This window comes from Epinephelus lanceolatus, chromosome 18 (assembly GCF_041903045.1).
Source record: "Epinephelus lanceolatus isolate andai-2023 chromosome 18, ASM4190304v1, whole genome shotgun sequence".
NCBI lineage: Eukaryota > Metazoa > Chordata > Actinopteri > Perciformes > Serranidae > Epinephelus > Epinephelus lanceolatus.
The window spans coordinates 7,244,701-7,264,424 of NC_135751.1; the positions used below are offsets into that span (position 1 = coordinate 7,244,701).

General features: G+C 40.7%; 2 protein-coding genes across 5 annotated transcripts in view; one reads left to right on the plus strand and one right to left on the minus strand.

Annotated features, from left to right (window-relative positions):
* gna13b (guanine nucleotide binding protein (G protein), alpha 13b) overlaps window positions 1–11,085 on the plus strand; it is a 32,980-nt gene extending 21,895 nt beyond the window's left edge. The window contains exons 3-5 of the mRNA XM_033644584.2: window positions 32–82; window positions 2,598–2,798; window positions 3,317–11,085. Coding sequence (XP_033500475.1) covers window positions 32–82; window positions 2,598–2,798; window positions 3,317–3,688 — 624 coding nt within the window. The 3' untranslated portion in view covers window positions 3,689–11,085. The remainder of the gene's footprint in view (window positions 1–31; window positions 83–2,597; window positions 2,799–3,316) is intronic.
* A 3,055-nt stretch (window positions 11,086–14,140) lies between these two features.
* The window catches only part of LOC117268967 (oxysterol-binding protein-related protein 6-like), a 31,488-nt gene continuing 25,904 nt past the window's right edge, over window positions 14,141–19,724 (minus strand). For all 4 annotated transcript variants that reach the window (XM_033645766.2, XM_033645763.2, XM_033645765.2 and 1 more), the window contains 6 exons: window positions 19,600–19,678; window positions 19,068–19,212; window positions 18,751–18,901; window positions 17,421–17,547; window positions 17,147–17,269; window positions 14,141–15,264 (listed from right to left, as the gene is read on the minus strand). In XM_033645766.2, the coding sequence (XP_033501657.1) occupies window positions 15,156–15,264; window positions 17,147–17,269; window positions 17,421–17,547; window positions 18,751–18,901; window positions 19,068–19,212; window positions 19,600–19,678 (734 nt within the window). In that variant the 3' untranslated portion in view covers window positions 14,141–15,155. The remainder of the gene's footprint in view (window positions 15,265–17,146; window positions 17,270–17,420; window positions 17,548–18,750; window positions 18,902–19,067; window positions 19,213–19,599; window positions 19,679–19,724) is intronic.

Genomic DNA, 19,724 nt, shown 5'->3' on the forward strand with positions numbered 1-19,724 from the left:
ATAGTAAGTTTGTTTTCTCTCTCTGTCTCAGGGTGAGTCAGTCAAGTATTTCCTGGACAATTTGGAAAAGCTCGGACAGTCGGTAAGTCCCACCCACACTGCATAGGCTCCACCAGTTGCAGCTACCGAGCAGGCAGAGTGATTGATGGAGCACGTGGGTGTGAGAGCATTCTGATAGTTTGCTGAATAGAGAAGTGAAAGTGTTGTCTTCCTGTCCTTGGTCATGTCTCCACACTGGGTTGTAATAGTGTATACCCGCTGTGATTTATATACATATCACTTTCTCAATGTTTGTATAAAAATGTAAATAAAAATCCACATACAGAAAGTGATACCTTTACAATTTAGCAACCTTGTGTTGGTAACATAGTTGTTCAGGAATTGCTGGTTGTTTCAAACTTAATATATTCCATGGCATATATTTTAACAGGTAAGGTATTTGCAAGTGAGTTACTGGAAAGTTAATGTTGTCTAAATTTACTAGGATCATATTATGGCTAAGGGTGGGGGAAATAATCGATTCTTAGATGCATCACAATGCAGACGTGGACGATTTGGTATCGATTCATAAATGTCAATAATTGATTGTCTAAATGTTTGGTAATAACGTGATGTTGATGGAACAAAAGAGGTGGAACTCAACTGTGAGGGCAGTGGAGCACCTGGACAGTCTACAGTGAGGCCACGCTAGAGTTAAATTGTAATTCATCTTCACAAAAGGCAGCGGTTGGAAAAATGTTTTAATTTAATTTTAAGTCATTACATTTGTGAGGTGAACATGAAGTATATTGTAAATACTTTCCACGCCATCACCCAGAGATGAATGTTATCGAAACGGAGCAGCAATAAACTGTAACGTAAACAAACAAGACCGGCTGACCAACACACTGCAACATTAAACACATTAAATCAACTCTGTGGTGAAGAAAATAACTCAATACTTAGTCTTGTTTCACTTCAGAAACTGCACACCCAGCCTGCTCAGCGTCTTGGCTTTCCCTTGTGCAAATGGAGAGAGAGGCTGCTCACAGCTCCGACGCTAGCATAACGTAAATAACACAGTGGAGCTTCGAGCACTCTGCCGCCGCCACATGTTATTCTTGAACACACAGTAAGGTGCTTTTTGAATTCATTCATGTATTCATTATTGCAGTTATCACTTTAAAATAAAAAGGCTGTGGACCATTTAGTATTCAGTAGTATGGGAAATGCATACTGTTTCTGGGGAAATATTACAGTATGCAAACTCTGGACCTCACGCCATATATGTGACGTGATACATGTGATGACATCTTTAAAATTCACTAATGGTCATCCTGTACTGGCTTGCTAATCATCTAAGGTTGTCTATGAACATTATACAGCTAACTTGTTATCAAACGCTAGTGAGGCTGGTGCTATTGTTGTAGTATTGCATGATGTGCTTTTGACAGGCCATCTGTAGGGGATGTTACACAAATGCCAGCAGCATGACCAGGAGCTGAGTGTCTATTCTGTGCAGAGTGCTGCACGGTTGCTGTTTTTTTGTGGTGGCTGAGAGTTGAAAATTTTTCCAACTTTGGGTAAAACTCCACTGTCACTTGTTACCCAGCTGTTCAGGTGACCTCAAACTATAAAAATGAGGGAGGTAAATATATGATTTTTTAAAAGAAAGGGAAACTTGACCACCCCGCACTCCTGTTTGGTTCATTTATAATAAGTCTGCATGAAATTTACCACCCAAGCAACAATGGGTCATTTTCTCTTTGGCCTAAACAAAGGAATGTGACTACAGGTGTGAAAGCTCCCTGATAAGATAAACTCGGAGTCCCTCTTGTTATAAATATTATGTACCACACTGTGTTGAAGTTGAGTGACCGTAGCCTTTAAGAGCAACTGCCCAGGCTGTTAAAATTGCTATGTGCTAACACCTACTCACCTACACTATTCTGATGAACTTGTCATCAGAGATCTGTGTATTTATTTGTGGTTGTTTTCCCCAGACCTTTAAACCATATCCGTTATTTGTGATTGTTTTAGTGTGTGAGCACGCACACGCCAGCATGGTCTGTGTCAGCAATGAGTAATCACCTCTGGAATGTTGAATGAATTTGGATCTGGTGTATCCAGAGCACAGTTGAATGCGCCCACCCACCCATGCACACACACACACACACACACACACACACACACACATGATTGGAAATGTTACATCACATTTGGTCCCTAATAGTTAAAGATGCACTTGTTTTATTTGTCTTGGCTTGATGGGCTAAGCCTTGTTATCCCTATGGAGAACAACCAAGTCCTGCCCATCCCCACACACACACACAGTCTCACACACCCTCCTGAAGCCCCACATTTGTTTATGCACTCTGGTATTTTAGGAATGCAGTGTTTAACAGGGATGTCCCCAAAGTGCCTGCATAAGATGTGTGTGCACTGTTTTTATCTCATGGTCTCTATTTCTTTTCCTGGTTGTCTTGTGTGTGCGTGTGTGTGTGTGTGTGTGTGTGGCTTAAACACCCTGTTATTCAATAGTCAGTTGACATAGATCCTGGATGAAAACTGCAGAAATTAAGAAAATAATAATGATTAGTCTAATAATCTACTTGCAGGGCTACCTCCCCAGCCAACAGGACATTCTCTTGGCCAGAAAACCCACTAAGGGCATCCATGAGTACAACTTTGAGATTAAGAACGTGCCCTTCAAGATGGTGGATGTGGGCGGTCAGCGCTCTGAGAGGCGGCGCTGGTTCGAATGCTTTGACTCAGTCACTTCCATCCTCTTTCTCGTCTCCTCCTCTGAATACGACCAGGTGAGTCAGCTGTAAGCCAAATATTGTGGTGAGGCCACACTAACACTAGATGAGGAACTCCTGAAAATCGCAGACCTGACGTAGTAATGATGTCAGGCTATCACAGATCAACTTGACCTGTTCATGGAGGCATACAGCAGCGAGGTGGTAATTCTAGCTCCCACCTTATAACCCCACTGAATTTCACAATACAATATTACGGCCATGGGTTATAAATATTTCGGCTTTTGAAATATCAAAAGATCTCATCCCAGATGAGTCCTGACAGAATGTGTTTTACATGAAAGCTAACTTGGTATATACATTACATGAAGAAAAAAAAAGTGTCCCAGGAACTCAGGAAAATCAGGAAACTAAGTGCCTTCACTGCAGGAACTTACAGGATTAGTTCCCAATTTTTCAAGTCGATCTGAAAACAATAGTGAGGTGTTCTTTAAATATACCTGCTGCTCATACCAGACACACTGTCACAATAACCTTTAACCCCAGCATACACATCTCCATTGTAACACCTCCAGGTGCTGATGGAGGACCGGCAGACAAACCGCCTGAGCGAGTCCCTCAACATCTTCGAGACCATCGTCAACAACCGGGTGTTCTGCAATGTCTCCATCATCCTGTTCCTGAACAAGACGGACCTGCTGGAGGAGAAGGTGAAGCAGGTATCCATTAAAGACTACTTCCCTGAGTTCTCGGGCGACCCCACAAGCCTGGCAGACGTCCAGCGCTTCCTGGTGGAATGCTTTCGCAAAAAGCGCCGTGAACAGCAGCAAAAGCCGCTGTACCACCACTTTACCACGGCCATCAACACTGAGAACATCCGGCTGGTGTTCCGCGACGTCAAGGACACCATCCTGCACGACAACCTCAAGCAGCTGATGCTGCAGTGAGGGGACTGACCAAGAGGAGGAGGAGGAGGAGGAGGAGGAGGTGGAGGGGTGGGTGGAAGCAGATGGAAAGTGGGTGTCTAGGTGCCTTTTTCTTACCTGTAAGAGGAGAGGGCATTGTCCTTCTACCCATCCATCCTCCCTCCTTGACTTTGACCGGCTCCTCACTTTTGAACTTTGACTGTATATTAAAGCCACCACTACTACCGCCATTCCCCCACGCTTGCTCTCTGCCTTACTGAGCTTGTTCACTGTGACTTTTAACAGCCACCTTTGGCTCAGAGCCCCAACCACTCTCTGACCCTTCAAACCACTGTAAATGACCTCTAACCCCACTCTCTACCCCCGTCCACACTCTGCAGTGAATCTCCCTGACGTCTCTTATGGTATTTGACCCTAAGTGTCGCTCTAATTCACATCCACACACTTTTCTTCTATGCTGCTCTGACCACTGTTGCTAGGGAAGGAGAGGGGGGGGGCTTGTTTTAAATTGATGTAACCGAGTAGCTGTCATCAGCGACTGTTGCCAGGTGTTGCCTTCCTTTTCAGAACTTCTTTTGTTTTGTCCCGTTTGACATCTGCTCTCCACTGGCACGTCATGATGACATCACTATGGGGATTTCCTCTGAGGAACTAACACACACACACACACACACACACACACACACACGCACGCACACACACAAATAGGAATTCCTGTTCCAAAGTCCACTTAATTTTAGTTTTCTAATCATTTCGTTTCTTTTTCTAATATATGAATATACTGTATGTACCTATGCATTTTCTTTAACTTATATTTTATAGGGGTTTACACTTTTGTGGATTTGCTGATGGACTCTGTTACAGTTAACTGGATACATAGACCACTTGTAAAATTTAACACAGTGCTATAAGGGTAGCTAGCGCAGGGTTAATAGTGACACATTGTATTTTGCTGTTTCTCAGGGCACATTGTGAACCCCACCTTTTTGTGATTTGAAGCCAAGCAGAACTCTCATGCCTCCGCCTTTCCACGTGTCACTCAAAAATCAGATTTCATGGTGTCTTTTCTCAGTTTGTTTCAGAAAAGAAGACTCCTTATGTTTCAAAAACAGAACTGTGGCCATCTTCAATCGGGACCTTAGTTTACCAGCAGGGTCTGGACAGACAAATAATGACCCCATTTGGGCCTGGTATGAATATGTGATCTGTGATGTGTTTTCTGGATAATGACATCTGCATTTACACCTGGTATTAATAAGCCTGGTTGTTATCTCAACTCTGTTATATCATTATTGGATCTCAATATGCAAACTAGACCTAGCTTTGCTGACAGCCAGATTTCTTGCCCCGTCGACATGCAGAAACATAGTTCCCAATGCCCACCCTGCCCACTCCAGTAGTTCTTTGGCCACTCTGCACTGCACACCACCTGGGTCAGGTGGAAGCTAGCTAGCAGTGCACCTCATTCAGCGATGACTGCTGGTGACTCCGTCCCTCTGAGGGGAACACATTGCTGCGGAAACATGGTGGCCACCCTCCAGTCTCCCTCCAGGTGGCCCTGCTGAGTAAGCGGCTTCATTTTTTTGGGCGCAGTGTTTGCACAGCAGATGTGGGTGATGCATAGTGCAGTAAACTGAACAGTAGCAATTTAACCTATAGACCCACAGGCATAACTAGCCAAGAAAATTCTCTGCTGATAAATTAATGGTTAATTGTTGACATCCTTAATACAAGAGTCAAAGCACCTGGTGCTGAGCCAGAGCATCTTGGAGGTCACCCATGGGGCAAACACTGTCGGTGCTATGATGCTTGATGCTCCACAGACCCTGAATGTGGTGTGGCGTATTAATAGCATTCCATTTGCCATGTTTTCTATGTGCAATCAATGTGTTTCTCCCTATTCAAATAACATAATCCAGATACATAACACATGTTCATGACCAAGGTACACTGGATCCATGATAAGCTTCCATTGAACATTTTTTAATGGGACTGTGTTCACAGTAAACAGAAACTGTGGACATATCCAGTGTCTGTTTGCATCACAGATGCATTGCAAAGCTGCAAGACACTTCTCTTTTCAGTTCTGCTGAATCAGTTATCGCCAAAAATATTTAAGATTAATGAAGATCCAGAAAATTCCAATAATTTAAGATGTACCAGGCTGAGTTTTGATGTTATGTGTACAGGCACTGCACAAGATGTAACCTGGAAAAAATTGTCCTTGGTTTGAAAATGTCCTCGAGTCTAACCGTCATGTAGTGATGTTGGAACTGTGGTGACAGTTGGTCAGAGTCTCATTTGAAAGTTTCTTCAGAGGGACTCTGAGGAAAGTAGCCTTAATAAAAGACTTGGCAAAACAATGACGGAGGCTTTGGTCCAGGTTGAAAATGGCCAAACTAATACTCAAGCCCTATGGAAGCCTGTAGATTTCTTCTCTTTATCAGAGGTGAGGAAGCGGGGAAACTTTCTTCTTCCTCCCAGGTGGAATACCACCCTAAGTGTATTATACTTCAAGTGGTGAGGGGGGGTTCGGTCTTTCTTTGTTGTCCTGAATGATTTTTATTTTGTAAAAGGTACCTCTAACTGCTGTCTGTCTCTCCTTTCCGTGCATCCTAAGCTTAAAACAAAAGGTCACTAATGAACCTGAGCAGTTGGTGCCTGTTGGCTGATCTCACTCTTGTGTACTGCTTATGTACAGTTCACGTTTTCCTCTTTACTCTTTTCTCATGTCCGATGTATCAGTATGTAGTTCTCACACCCACCTCGCTCTCTTTTCTAACAGCTGATGTAACCTCCCACACAGATCTGTATGTATGACTATGAGTGTTATTTTATTTTATTTGAACTTTTCGGATAGTGTTAATTCACAACAGTAGCAGGCGTCTGGTGGCCTGGGCTTAAGGTGTTCTTCCTCCAGATGGGTTCAGACCATGAACACTTATGTCCTCCATGTGCCGCAGCACATAACTGGCTCCACTGGTTCATGCTAACACATCAGCATACGTAGAAGAGTAATCATCAAGATGATGAGAATGTATAGCAAATTTCAATAGTAATGGAGTTTGCCTTTTATTTAGCTGTTACATTTTCCAGACTCTAAGCCAGATGTACAGGGAAGGTTTTACTGTTTTCAGTCTTAACAAAAAGAACTTAGTGTGTTTGTATGAGAACACACACATCCTGCATACATCAGCCCAGTTATGTGTTTTTTTTTTTTTTTTACTTGTCTTCGTAGTTGTGTTGTAATTGCTTCTGGCAGCTAATCACTGAAAAGACTGAATCAAACCCTGTTTTAGCTTGAACATGCCTATTACCCCTCAACCACTGACACTCCAACACTCTGACAGATCGCTCCAGCAGCTCTCTGTTGTGCCTACACCTAACACATTACAGCCTCTCCTCTTAGTCTTCTGTCTCAGTTTTTAATCAGTACAGCTGTCTACACAGGCACCGTAACAGCTTGAGTTACACTCACCCTTCAACCTACAAAGCCTCTAAACACACACACACCAAACCGACAACAGAGAACTAGTGCCAGCTGTGGTGTCACCTCCTGTCGCCTGTGTCTTGGCCAAAACGTAGCGTTTAGAACACACCACAAAGCCAGCTAGCAGGTATATTCTGTGCCTGCTTGAGAAGAAATAACTCTCCATACCAGCGGGTGGCGATAGTCTGTATTCATTGTTCAAAAAAGGAAACTGGAGGAACGACAGGACAGATTCAAGACACTAGTTACCCAGTTAGCTCATTAACAACACAGCCCAATGTTAAAAGAAGAACTTATATTTACTGTGCACTAGTAACACAGTTACAATCCGTTTCTGCTGAAGAGCTCAGTGGCTAAAAAAAAAATCTTACCTAATATAACACGTTTGTTGTGATATCATGCAGCACATGGCTGCAGGTTGGAATTGAACCTGTGGCCGCTGTGACAAGGATGTACTGGGCACCCCATCAGTTACCTTTTTCAATGCACATTACAAATTTTAAGTGTTTTTCCTCATGATCCAGACATCCTTTGCTTTCCATCTGTTCCTGTCTGCTATAAAAATGAATTGGCAGACTCATAAAACTTGTTTGTGTTATCCATCACAGTCACAGGTCTGCATTGCTTGGCCTCGTAACTGTAGTGTTACTTAAACAAAAAGTGTTTTCTGTTGATGGATTTTAATATTGTGTGAAAATGTAAGGAAGCCAGTGGAGGAAAAAAATATGTATGTTTCTAAAACACAAACAGCATGTTTTGCAAAATGGTTACATGTAGTGTGAAGTTCACAGGTTTTGTAGTACACGGGTTCAAACATGCTCGTCACTTGTTTTTTCTACAGTTCATGAGATAGGCATCGGGGGAATGTGTAAAATTTGTACAAAATACACCAGCAGCCAAAGTCAGCTGATACTAAAGCCACAAAACCAGTGTAGCTGTAAAACTGCAACCTTCAGTTAAACAAGTGTTGCATGATTAGTTGTCTCTTCTTTGGCACTCATATTTCTGTTTACATACATTTGATGTATGTTCCTCTTCTCGATGAATCTGTTTAAGACTGATATTTGTTCAAAATTGGCATTTAGTTTTGAACAAGTGAATGCATTTGGGTGAGATGGAGGGGGAATCTTGAGAGACAAATCACATCATTTGTGTCCCAAAGCTGTGTCAGTGTAGTTCTTCCTGTCCCCCAGGCGAACAAGGAGCCTACTGTCACTCAACATGTGTGTTAGCATGGAGCAGTGAAGGCACATGGGTTATTTTGGTGTGTGTGTGTGTGTGTTCGAAACTATGAAAAGAGGAAGTTGACCAACAAGAGCATCTATCTAAAGCTCAGTGAGTAACTCAAAGTGTGCGGTGCCAGTCGGTGTGATTCTTCCTCTGTCAGTATGTCTGCATCTGGATGAAGCTGTGTGTGAGACACAGACACACTGTGTCCTGTCTGCTGCTGCTCAGACACCCTGAAGCTGCAGCCCAGCAGAGTCTGGATCCAGGCTGTTACATTATGTACTGACTTCAGGTCAGAAGAAAGTCTGTTGTTGCTCAAACACACAGTCAGACCCTGTGAGGTCATAGCAGAACAAGCCAGTACCCTGACATGGCCTTTGTTATCTCTGAACAAACAAGTGATGATGTCCCACATGCTGTTAGACTGTCTCAACTCTCTAATGGAGCCTCTGTTATGTCACATCACTGTCATTTAACATCAGGGCTCCAAACTCAGGCTCAGGCGTTCAGATTTGAGTTATAGCCTGCAGCAAAACGGAGCCAAGTCTTTTCAGAGCACTTACTAAACTGTCTTCACTTATCCAATGGATGCAGAAAATGATGGGGCTACGTGGGAAATGAGAAAAGAAAATTAGAAACTAAAAAGAAGAATTAGCTAGTTCCTTGTGGAACAGTATGTGTAAAAAAAAAAAAAAAAATAGAATAAAAATCTCAGCTCAAAGGTACACTCAACAGTCTGTTGAGGTTTTCACAGAATTTTGGGGGAAATTTTTTTTTACCGCCAAAAATGGCAAATTCACAGCAGCTTTTTTTTTTTTTTTTTTTTTTTTTTTTTAATAAAATTGTGTTGCAGTGTTTTTAGGCATTTTTTGCAATGAAATTGCAGGAACAAATGAAAATTGCAAACATAGTTGTTTTTGTATAATTAATCTAAGTCACCTTGATTCTGTCAGCACGTGGTAGATGAGGATTCAGCAGCCTTTGTCATAGTGATGTCTCTTTTCTGTTGTCAACATGTTTCAGCCATCTCCAGGTGTGTTTTGCGGTAGAAAAGTGTTTGTCACCCAGTGACTTGTTTGTTTTCCACCACCACATTTACACAGTTTACCCTGCTTTTGTGCAGAACATCAGGGAATTGCCTTGTACGGTCTTACACAGTGATTTTTGTTGGTAAATGTGAGGTGTTTGAGTTTCTCATGTCATCTTCAATACCACAAACAAAGAAGTAACTTTGCTGATGTGCGGGGGACTGAAACTGCAACGATTGGTCAAATTTGCAGAAAAGTTGCGTTGATTTGACAAAATTGTATGGTTGTGAAGACTGCATGGGGATTTGTTGAATTGGCGTTAGTTGTTGTGATCACAGCTCCTGGAGGGGATGACTTGCAAGCATTTTGGAGCTCGCAGTGTACTTCAGTGAATGGAGCTAGCCAAGGATCCCATCAGGTCTGATGTTAAAGGCCATCCTTTGACAGAGACCACCTGCTATCATGGGAGCAAAGTAACACCTGAGCCAGCTCTAATCACTGATGTAGACTGGGAGATGTGTTTGAAAGTTACAAAAGTCTGTTAAGTGTTCATTTGAGTGTCGATAAAAACATTCTGAGTTAAACTCTGATTTATAAGGAAAAAGTCACAACTTCAAACCCCTACTTCTTAATTTTCACGTAGCCCTATAATTTCTCTTGCAAAGACAGACCAGTGGTGGAAGTGCTTAGTTTGAAGCATAATAAGATTCTAGACCAAATGAAATCTCTGCCTTAACTCTTCAGCCTAACATCCCAGACAAATTCCTCTCAGTTGTCCCCTGGGTGCTCAGTATGTCTTCCCTGTCCTGTTGGACTACGGTCCAGACTTTGTGATGGGTGACACTTAGTGTTTTGTATCTGAGTCAGTGCAGTCACATGTTCACCATCTGCCTTCCAGCTCCCACATGGATTTGTCACCAGATCCCACAGGGGCATGTGCCGTCACACCCTGGGACCTGAAGGTGATCACTTTTTTCTCATGAGGGAACAGGGAAGAACTCTTTATAACCAGGAGGCCTTGTTTGAATTCTGCTCCCAAAGCTCCGTGTTGAGCATGAACCTGACTCTGCCTTTGACTTTGCCTTCTAACATTTCTGTAATCTGGTTTTGTACGCCGCCTCTCCTGTGTGTTCTGTAAATCTGACAGTACCGTTACAAATGTGTTCTGGCTGAAAATAGTGAAAAGCCTTTTCTGATGTGTTTGGTTGTAAATACCTGTGAGAGGACACCAGTGACACCTTACATAGTCTCAACTATGCAACAGCACTGCTCCACAGCCATGACTTGGTATTGTGTTAAAAATAATCATGATCTCACTGACTGATAATTCTCTTAATGCCAGTGTCTTATAGAAATGATGAGTAGTCATGTCAGGAAAAAATCTGCAATGATCTGCCAAATATACTGATGTTTAGTGCCTCCTTTTCCAAGCTCTGTCTCTACTGTCCAATCATGTTAACAAAGGATTTATACTGTTTTAGGTTGTTTTTTTTAATAATGCCACTCAAGCAGTTTGTTGTCCTCATATCAAGTAATTCAGATAAAACATTTCTCCCACTTTTTCTATTTTCAGATAGACAAGCTATCAATGTACAGTCTAACTTATGCTGTCTTACCCTTCTACTCCTAAATAAATCAAACATAAATAAACCGTTTTTTTTAAAAAAAAAAAACATGTCTGTCAGTGTCTGTGCCGTCCTTTGCAGAGAAGACACGGCTATTTCACTTGTTGAATCTGCTGTTTTGGTGAATGATCCTAACGTATAAATACATTATCAGTTTTGATAATCAATAGTCTAATTTTACAAAAAAAAAAAAAAAGTTCTCATGGTTCCAGCTACGTTTGGTCTGACATAACAAGACTAATGGTTTTTTTTTTTTCAGATATTTTATGGACAAAAGATAAATCCAAAATATAACTGCAGATTAATTTGTGATGCTATTTTAGCAGCCCTGATTAGCTCAGCGTATACAGAGCAGAGACAGCCCATGTGCAGATATTGTTATGCAGATCCAGCATCAGCCAATCAGACTGCGACTGTAGAATCCACGTTGTATCTATCTCTGGAATAACGCTGTTTTCAGGCAGGTGCAGTGTAATACAGGCATGAATCATGCCATCCAAATACTGTTTATCTCCTGCATTGGTTCTCAACCTAGGGGTCGCCAAAACTTCATAGAGGGCCCATGAGGTCCTATTTATGGGGAACTGCCCATTGGTCCGACAGCCCATTGTTCCGAAATCATCATGATGCCCTGTGGTTAAGGTCTGGTTAGGTTTAGGCACAAAAACCACTTGGTTAAGGTTAGGAAAAGATCATGGTGTGGATTAAAATGAAAAAGAAAGTGGCAAACACATAAGCTGTGAGCCTGCTTCACCTCAAGCCTTTCCCAGCTGACCCAGAGCCGGTCACGGCGCACCATCAAGGCAGAAATACGCCCGCCGGGAGCCGTTCATGGACCCCTATTTATGAGGTGTAAGATAACTCTAAAGGGAAAAAAATACAGTGGGCCTTTATATCCGTATTTCTTAACTAAATGAACTAGAAACTAAATGAAATTATTATATTTGAAGTTTAAATAATTGTTTAAGATACAAACTTTTTTTTTTTTTAAATGTCGCAGGATAAAAGCATTGTGATAAACAGCCTCATCCTGCATTAGAAAAGTACGCAGTTAAAACAAGAGCTCAGAGAACATTGCACAAATGTCAGGAAAAAGAAAACACTGAATTTGTCCACAACCCTTTCATGCATGAATTATGAATACCTCAGTCAATGTTTGTTCCTTAGTATTTTTATTTCTCTTTAGGCATAAAAAAGAGGAATTTGAATTCCATTTTGTTAAACACACATTTTTCAAGGTGTTTTTTTAATATGTGAAACTATACATTGTTTTTTTAATGCCGTGAAACTCGTGTGTTCACTTATTTTTTAATATATTCTAATACTGTTCAATGCAGTGCAAAAGCATTAAACCTTGGTCCTGACTCCTCAGCCTCTCCCCTCCCTCTGTCTACTCCTCCCTCCTGTACCCACCCTCCTTCAGTCCCTTGTTCAGCTCATGGCTCTTGACTTTTCAGTCCTCCCACACACCTCCCCCTGTTGAGCTGTGTGGTACTGTCAAAATATTGCTTTTGTTACAAAAACTTGAAGTTACACAGTAATAACATAAATTAATTCAATTACAGCTTAAAAAAAGTCACTGCAGATGAATTATTGAAATTTCCTCCCAACATAAAATCAATAATTGGACATGTTTACAACTGTAGCCTATTACTCCTTAGATGGTCATATTTTGGAAATCTTGTCAAGATGTTTCTAGGTTTCATAACGTGTTGCATTCCGTCGGCCATCTTGGGTTGAGAGATTTGTGTTGCACTTACAACACCTGGCCACTGGGAGGCAGTGTGTGTCATGACATACCAGGGTCCACTGTAGTGGCTTATATGCAACTATAGGCTCAAAACCAATGCATATAAGAAAATGGCTTTTAAACAAATTATTACATCACTTTTAACTGTAACATATTATAGAAAAAAAAACGGATTTACTAACATTAACGTGCAGAGCAGATTTGCACATTGTATCAGTTAAAGTCAGTTTCAGGGTAGAAATTAAAAAGCAATGCATCTTTTTTCGGAAACAATGTTCTTGTTAGTCTGAATAATACACTGAAAAAAATTCCCACGAGAACTGTTAAGTGTACTTGATGGATTGTCCGGGACGCTGTTACTCGAAAGACATTTAGATTTTTTTAAATGTAATTTATCAACCCAGCTCTTTAAACCTCAGCTGACAGTTCCATTGGTACCATCCACAACCTTTCACAGTGGAAACAGAAAAGAAAGCATACCAAGCTGAACTGAACCGTACAGGACTGCTTGATGGAAACAGGACTTTACTGAGTGTTGTTAAAAGAAAAGGTGATTTTTTTATGTGTTTTGTTTTGTTATTTATTTTTTTATTTATTAATTTATTTATTTTTTCCCTGTAATTGTCCATAATTAATGTTGCCCTCAGGACAAGGGTGGGGGTAAGGGGTTTGGATGAAATCAAATGAAATAAAATAAAATAAAAAATTGATCACAAAAAAAAAAGAAAAAGAAAAGGTGATGTCACACGGTGGTAAACATGCCCCTATCCCAGCTTTTATGGAATGTGTTGCAGGCATCAGATTCTGTGTGTTAGTTATAAAAACTTATAAAGTTTATCAATTTGAACATTAAATAACTTGTCTTTGTGCTGTGTCCAGTAAAGTCGAAAAGATTTGCAAATAATTGCTTTGTTTTTATTTTTTTAGTGTCCCAGCTTTTTTCTGAATCATCGTTTTACATTTTAATTGTCCAGGTGTATGATTTTAGCGGTTCATAAACAAAAACCTGCATGGAATTTAACCCACAGCTACTGAGCCAAGCCTTTGTACACTGGGTGGTTACCGTACCAGGTGAGCCACTGGGTGCCCCACATTTGTATTCAGTTGTGTGTATAGTATTATGCTGCACTTTCTGCCTGTATTTTCTGTGTTTGGGATGTTTATGGGATCATATTCACACAGAATTTGGTGATATAGGTACAGTGTCCTTAATGGTTTCTCCTCCTGTACAGCACATAGATTGAAACCACTTTAAATTGTATGAGGTCAAAGTCAGGAACGTTTTGAGTAGAATCTAGTGCTCTTGTCTGCAAACCTATTATGGAATCTGTTGTAAAGGAGGCAAAACATCACTGATTATGGAAGTTTTTATTTGAAACAAAACCATTAAGAAAAAACATTTCACAGGGTTTTAACAGTAGTCTCTTTTCCTTACTAAAATCCATTGTTGAAACATCAATAAAAATACTTCATTGCATCAACTGAGAGTGTGAAGGTCCAGGTCCACAATCCTCATCTGTCAGCTCATTTTGAACATCAACAAATCATACCGGCAAGAGAGGAAGAAGGATTGGCTTACAAAACTTTTCATCACCCGTGTGTCAAAATTAAAATACACACCGACCTTACAAATGGACACAAGTTTATACAGTAAGACCCACTGAGCAAGAGAGCAGGACAGCACCAGTTCACCTGTAATACACCCCAACAAGGACCAGATTAGCCCGATATGTGTTCTGGATCCCTCAGCTGGAAGAAAGCTTCTGGAACGACTTCTCAACCCATCACAACTGTCATAAAAATTAAACTTACTAAATATATTTATATTAACATGTTAAAACTAACAAAAGATTATCTGACATGTACCCCAACAATATGATACAAAACACTTTACATACAGAAAAAGCCCTCAATTGTGACAAAAACAATTTTCTCAAGGGCTGCGATAAAGAGTTAAAAAAACAGATTTCAAGTTAAGATTTGCTTTTGAATCATGATTGATTATATTTAAGGTCTCCATCATGGTAAGAGGTAGGCCGAAGGCTGGATGGACATCCGGCTTCATCAGATTCAGTCTTCATGTGCTCCATAGTGGCACCTCACCTCTACATGGCACAAACAACCCAATGAGAGGTTCATGTGTACCTTTAAACACCACTCTATACATGCTTGCAATGATGGAAGCAGTAGACCTCTGGATCTGTTTTGATGAGTCACTACAGTATATCTATGCATAGACTATGGGACTAACATGGTTACAATTCATCATTTTTACTAAGTGAGGGGCATCTTATTCCTCTTCATCACGTTACCAAGTGTTTAGCACATGGCTGGTGTTATTCCTCAGCACTGAGCTAGTTGCCATGTTCTACCACAGCTCCAGGTTTTCAGTGTTGGCAAAGCCTGGGTCTTTGCGTTGCTTCCAGTAGGTGCCATTGGACAGCCACACCTCTCTGCCAGCCTCGTCCAGAGATTTCCTGAGATAATGAGCAAATGAAAACTGTTGCTGTCGAGACTTTAAAATGTTTAAAAGGAACAGTTTAACATTTAGGAATCTATAATTATGCCTTTTATATGGGGGTATACTTCTCAGACTTGTACATTAACAACCATTTAGCATCGTGTAATGAGCTGAAGGAGAGCTTTTCCCTTTCTCAAGCCCACTTTTTAGTTATTTACAAGTTAGGCATTTTGTTAAAGAAAATGTAAAGAACTACGTAAACCCTAGCACGGAGCACTCCTTTTTTGCCGTAATGAAACAAAATGCAGGATTTAAACACCTTGTTTCAAAATTTGTATCACTGTTTTCTAAATTGTCAGTAATATCAACAAACTACATCAAGTCTGCATGGGAGGCAGATCTTGGTGTGGAGGGAGGGGATGGAAAGGATTCTCTCGGGTTCAATCAATGCCAGGTTGCAGCTGATCCAATATAAAATCATGCATAGATTACATTACTCCAAAGAAAAGTTGAGCAAAATGTATCCTGATGTTTCTAATATCTGTGACAGGTGCAACCAAGAAATAGGGACTCTGGGTCACTATTTCTTGGTTGCACCTGTCACAGATGCAACCAAGAAATAGGGACTCTGGGTCACTTGTTTTGGTTCTGCTCTAAGATTTTTCCTTTTTGGCAACACATTTTTTCATGGTATTGTATGTTTATGATATATGGCTGGAACCTGATGTAGTTTTTGTTTTGCTTGGTTGCTCCGAAGCCTTTTTCTCACTTCCACGCTCTATGCAGGAGACCATCAGATTTGGCACATTGGTGGCAAAAAAGTTAATACTTAATGATTGGAAGGCTACTGACCCTCCTAGCTTCTCTAGATGGCTCAGAGAAATGGTCTCAGGGATACATCTTGAGAGGCTTCGTAGGAATACAAGTATTCCATCTGTTGTATCTGAGTGTATCTGGGGTCCCATTATCGAACACCTCAGCTCTCTGGCAGGATAGTTTTTGCCCCTGCTCTAGTTTGAGAGTTTTTTTATTTTTATTTTTTATCATCATTATTATTATTAGAATGTTTTGTGCATGTTTACATGTGTACACGTCTACAACCATAATATAGGACATCATCATTTCTATCTATATGGAGATAGTCTATTAATTTTTGTAGGTGTCTGGGTTTTTTTGTTTGTTTGTTTGTTTGTTTGTTTGTTTCTCATTTTTGTGTTGTGGCTGTTGTTGTTTGATGTATGTATTTGTGTGTTATGAACTTAAAATAAAAATAAATAAATAAATATAAATATGATAGGAAAATGTGCTTATGTACTTTGTTGCTGAGTTAGATGAGAAGATTGATTTTCCTCTCATGTCTCTGTGCTAAATATGAAGCTACCACCAGCAGCAGCTGGTTGGCTGAGCACAAAGACTGGAAACAGATGGACAGTTAGTCCAAACATAACAAAATCCACCTACCAACACCTCTAAAAGTCTGTTTTTATTTACCTTTTATCAGTGTCCTAGTTGCTTTCTCAGTCAGGGTTGTACATATTAATTGTCACAGCGTAACATTTTAGCAGTTCGTATACAAAAAAAATAAATAAATAAAAAAATAACCTGCAACTTTAGAATGTCACTGACAAACTGCACACATCAAAATATTTTTTTCTAAGGTTTAATACTTTTTTTGTTAAGTTTTTCCACGATCTTTCTGAGTCATCTGCAACTTAAATCATATTAGGGACTAAAAATCAGGATATTTTAGCCTCTGCTGCTTTTATATTGATCATCTTTTTATCTCTCTTGCAAGTCCCCCCCATCATTGGAGTAACCCTGTGAAATACTGTGAGGAAACATTTGGCTGGGCAATGATAAGTCTTCCTTTCCAAAGCTTCAAAAGTAGAGCTCCTCACCTGAAGAACCTGGGGATGTGCTCCTCCCCTGTCTTGGCCATCTCCTTCCTCCTCTCCCTCTGCTTCTCCTCTACCTCATCCTTCTTTTTATCTGCTTCTGCTACCTTCCCCTCCTCCAGGAGCCTGATGGAGACAAGAGGGGCAGGAATTACACAACTGCTCAACATGGAAACTGGGCTGAAGAAAATTAGTGTTACGACAAAATGTTACAAAATATAATTATTAAGTTTTTTGACAAGGTTTCACCTTAATTAAATAAAAATCAAGTTTGTACCTCTGGTCTGGTCTGAAGCGTGTGTCTGTAGGTGGAAGGACTGCCCTCAGCTCAGGCGTCAGCTCGTTAAGTTCTCTGGCATAACGTGAGAAGCCGTAGTACTGCGCATAGTCATCAGGCTGCACATCTAAACAGGAAATGACACCATGCATAAGTGGAGGCTAGCAACTCAAAAATAACAGGAAGGACACTGTGGTGGGAATCGCCAGATGTTTTTAGTATGTAACAAAAGCCTTGGTTTTCAACAACACTGCATGGACGCAGATCTTTGCACATGTATTATTTTCTTAGCTCGCTCAGAGTTGGATGGTAGTTTTGTCAAACTAAGTGTGTCCAGAGTTGGTTGATTTTTTGGTGGAGGGGATTTAGCGTTAGCTTGGCCATCAGGGGCTAACGCTTTCTCTGGATGGTGATGTGCGAGGTGAGCCTTCATGTTCGTAGTATTCCCAGAGTATTTTATTCCAGACGTTTGATTTAAACGCAGACAGCACATTTCTAATTTATTTCTCCAGTGCCTCCGTCTTCGTTTTGATGAACTTCCTGCCAAATGCCGCTGTCTGAGACCTCTGCTGACCTCATCAGGAAAAAAAAATACATCAGCACCATCTAGTGGACTGAAAAAGCCATTGTTTTTATTACTCTAGAACCAAGAGTTGTATTAAAATGTGTATTTGCAAAAATTAATAATGTATATAGTAAAAGATCGATACTCGCAAAATATCATGATATTATCCTGCATCAATTTTTCCCCCAATCCCTAGCGGACAGGAGGGGGACTAGCCCATAGCGACATGTTATTTTACACTAGTCTGATGATTGGTTAGGGAGAATGTCCTCTGATGTAGTGTCACTTTCTGTGTTCTGTGTTTTCTTTCCCAGCTGACCTGTAGGAGTCACTGTTGAAACATTTTAATGGGTTTAATTAAAATGTAATCAGTTCAATTATGGAGTTTTTCCAAAGAAGAGAGAAAATGTATTTTATAATTCAACCAACCATTTACTCAGTTTCAGTTTGATGTTCCTGTTGCCACTTCAAAAAAAAAAAAAAAGAGAGAGAGAAGAAGCAACCTCCTCTGCCTCTGTGGACTAGCCTCCTCTGGTGCATATCAACACTGGAGACATCAGTGTAAGAAATACTAAGGGTATGATTTGTGGTTGTCATCCTTTCTCTATTTGCAAACCATGCATTTGCTTTTGAAATTCACCTTATTTTTAAATAATTTTAGATTTTAGATTTTAGTCAGTGGTGGCTCAGGTTGGAAGTCAGGATGTATTTAATCACAACATGGCACTATAGATATTTGTCAGGGCTTTTCAGGATGCTACTCACTGGGCTTCCAGATGCACTTTGGTGTAGGCAGGGTATCACAGAAAATGCCCTCATGCCAGAGGCCTCCAAAACGATGAACCACCTCTCCAGCCCGATCCAGGACCACACCCTGCACCTCGTTCTTAGTGTTATCTGAGCTCCAGTAGCGAGACTGGAATACAGGGAGGACAGGGTCGGTGGTTAAATAGTAGAAAAGGGCAAGAAAAGTCCACAGGTATTATTTTGACCTCTAATTGAACTGGCAGTAACAGATGCAAACAGGAGAGGAGAGGCCGGTTAACAGTAGTGAGTGTGTGCACGTGTGTGTGTGTCCTGACCTTGACAAAAGTAATCTTGCAGGTGCAGAGGTCACTCTTTGTGTTTTTGATGACCACCTCACCATAGTGCTCCAACCAGCGGTCCTGACTCAGCACGTTGTGGATACATGTCACCACCTTGTTCCATTCATAGTGATCACCATATCTACATACACATAAACAATTGATAAAATAACATTTAACTTCATTATGGGCTTTTCCGCATGTTTTCAGATGTGGCTTTTTGGTTGTAAAAAGGTTTAAAGTTCCAAAACTCTACAGTTGGACAACAATGTGTACACCAAAACCTCTTTCACACAGTTATTTTCTGGTGAATTACTGGGATAACCTTTCAGGCTACTGCCATAGTATAAAGAGCAAGAAAATGCATGATCCCTTGACTGGACAATAGGCTTGGTATAGACCTTTGAGTTCAGTGTTGTATGAGCAGTTGTACTATTGTATGGTTGTACTGGATCTAGAAGTTACAGTTGTAGTCAATACTTCTGTTGTACATCACGCTGCTATCTGCTGCGTTGTGTGTCTTACTCACTTGGGCAGGGTAACATTGACCAGTCCAGAAGAGATGATCTCCACTGACTTTCCCCAAAACTTGTTCTTCCATCTCTGATCTGAGAGCAGACAGACAGACAGAAAATTAAGTTTGATTCCACTCAT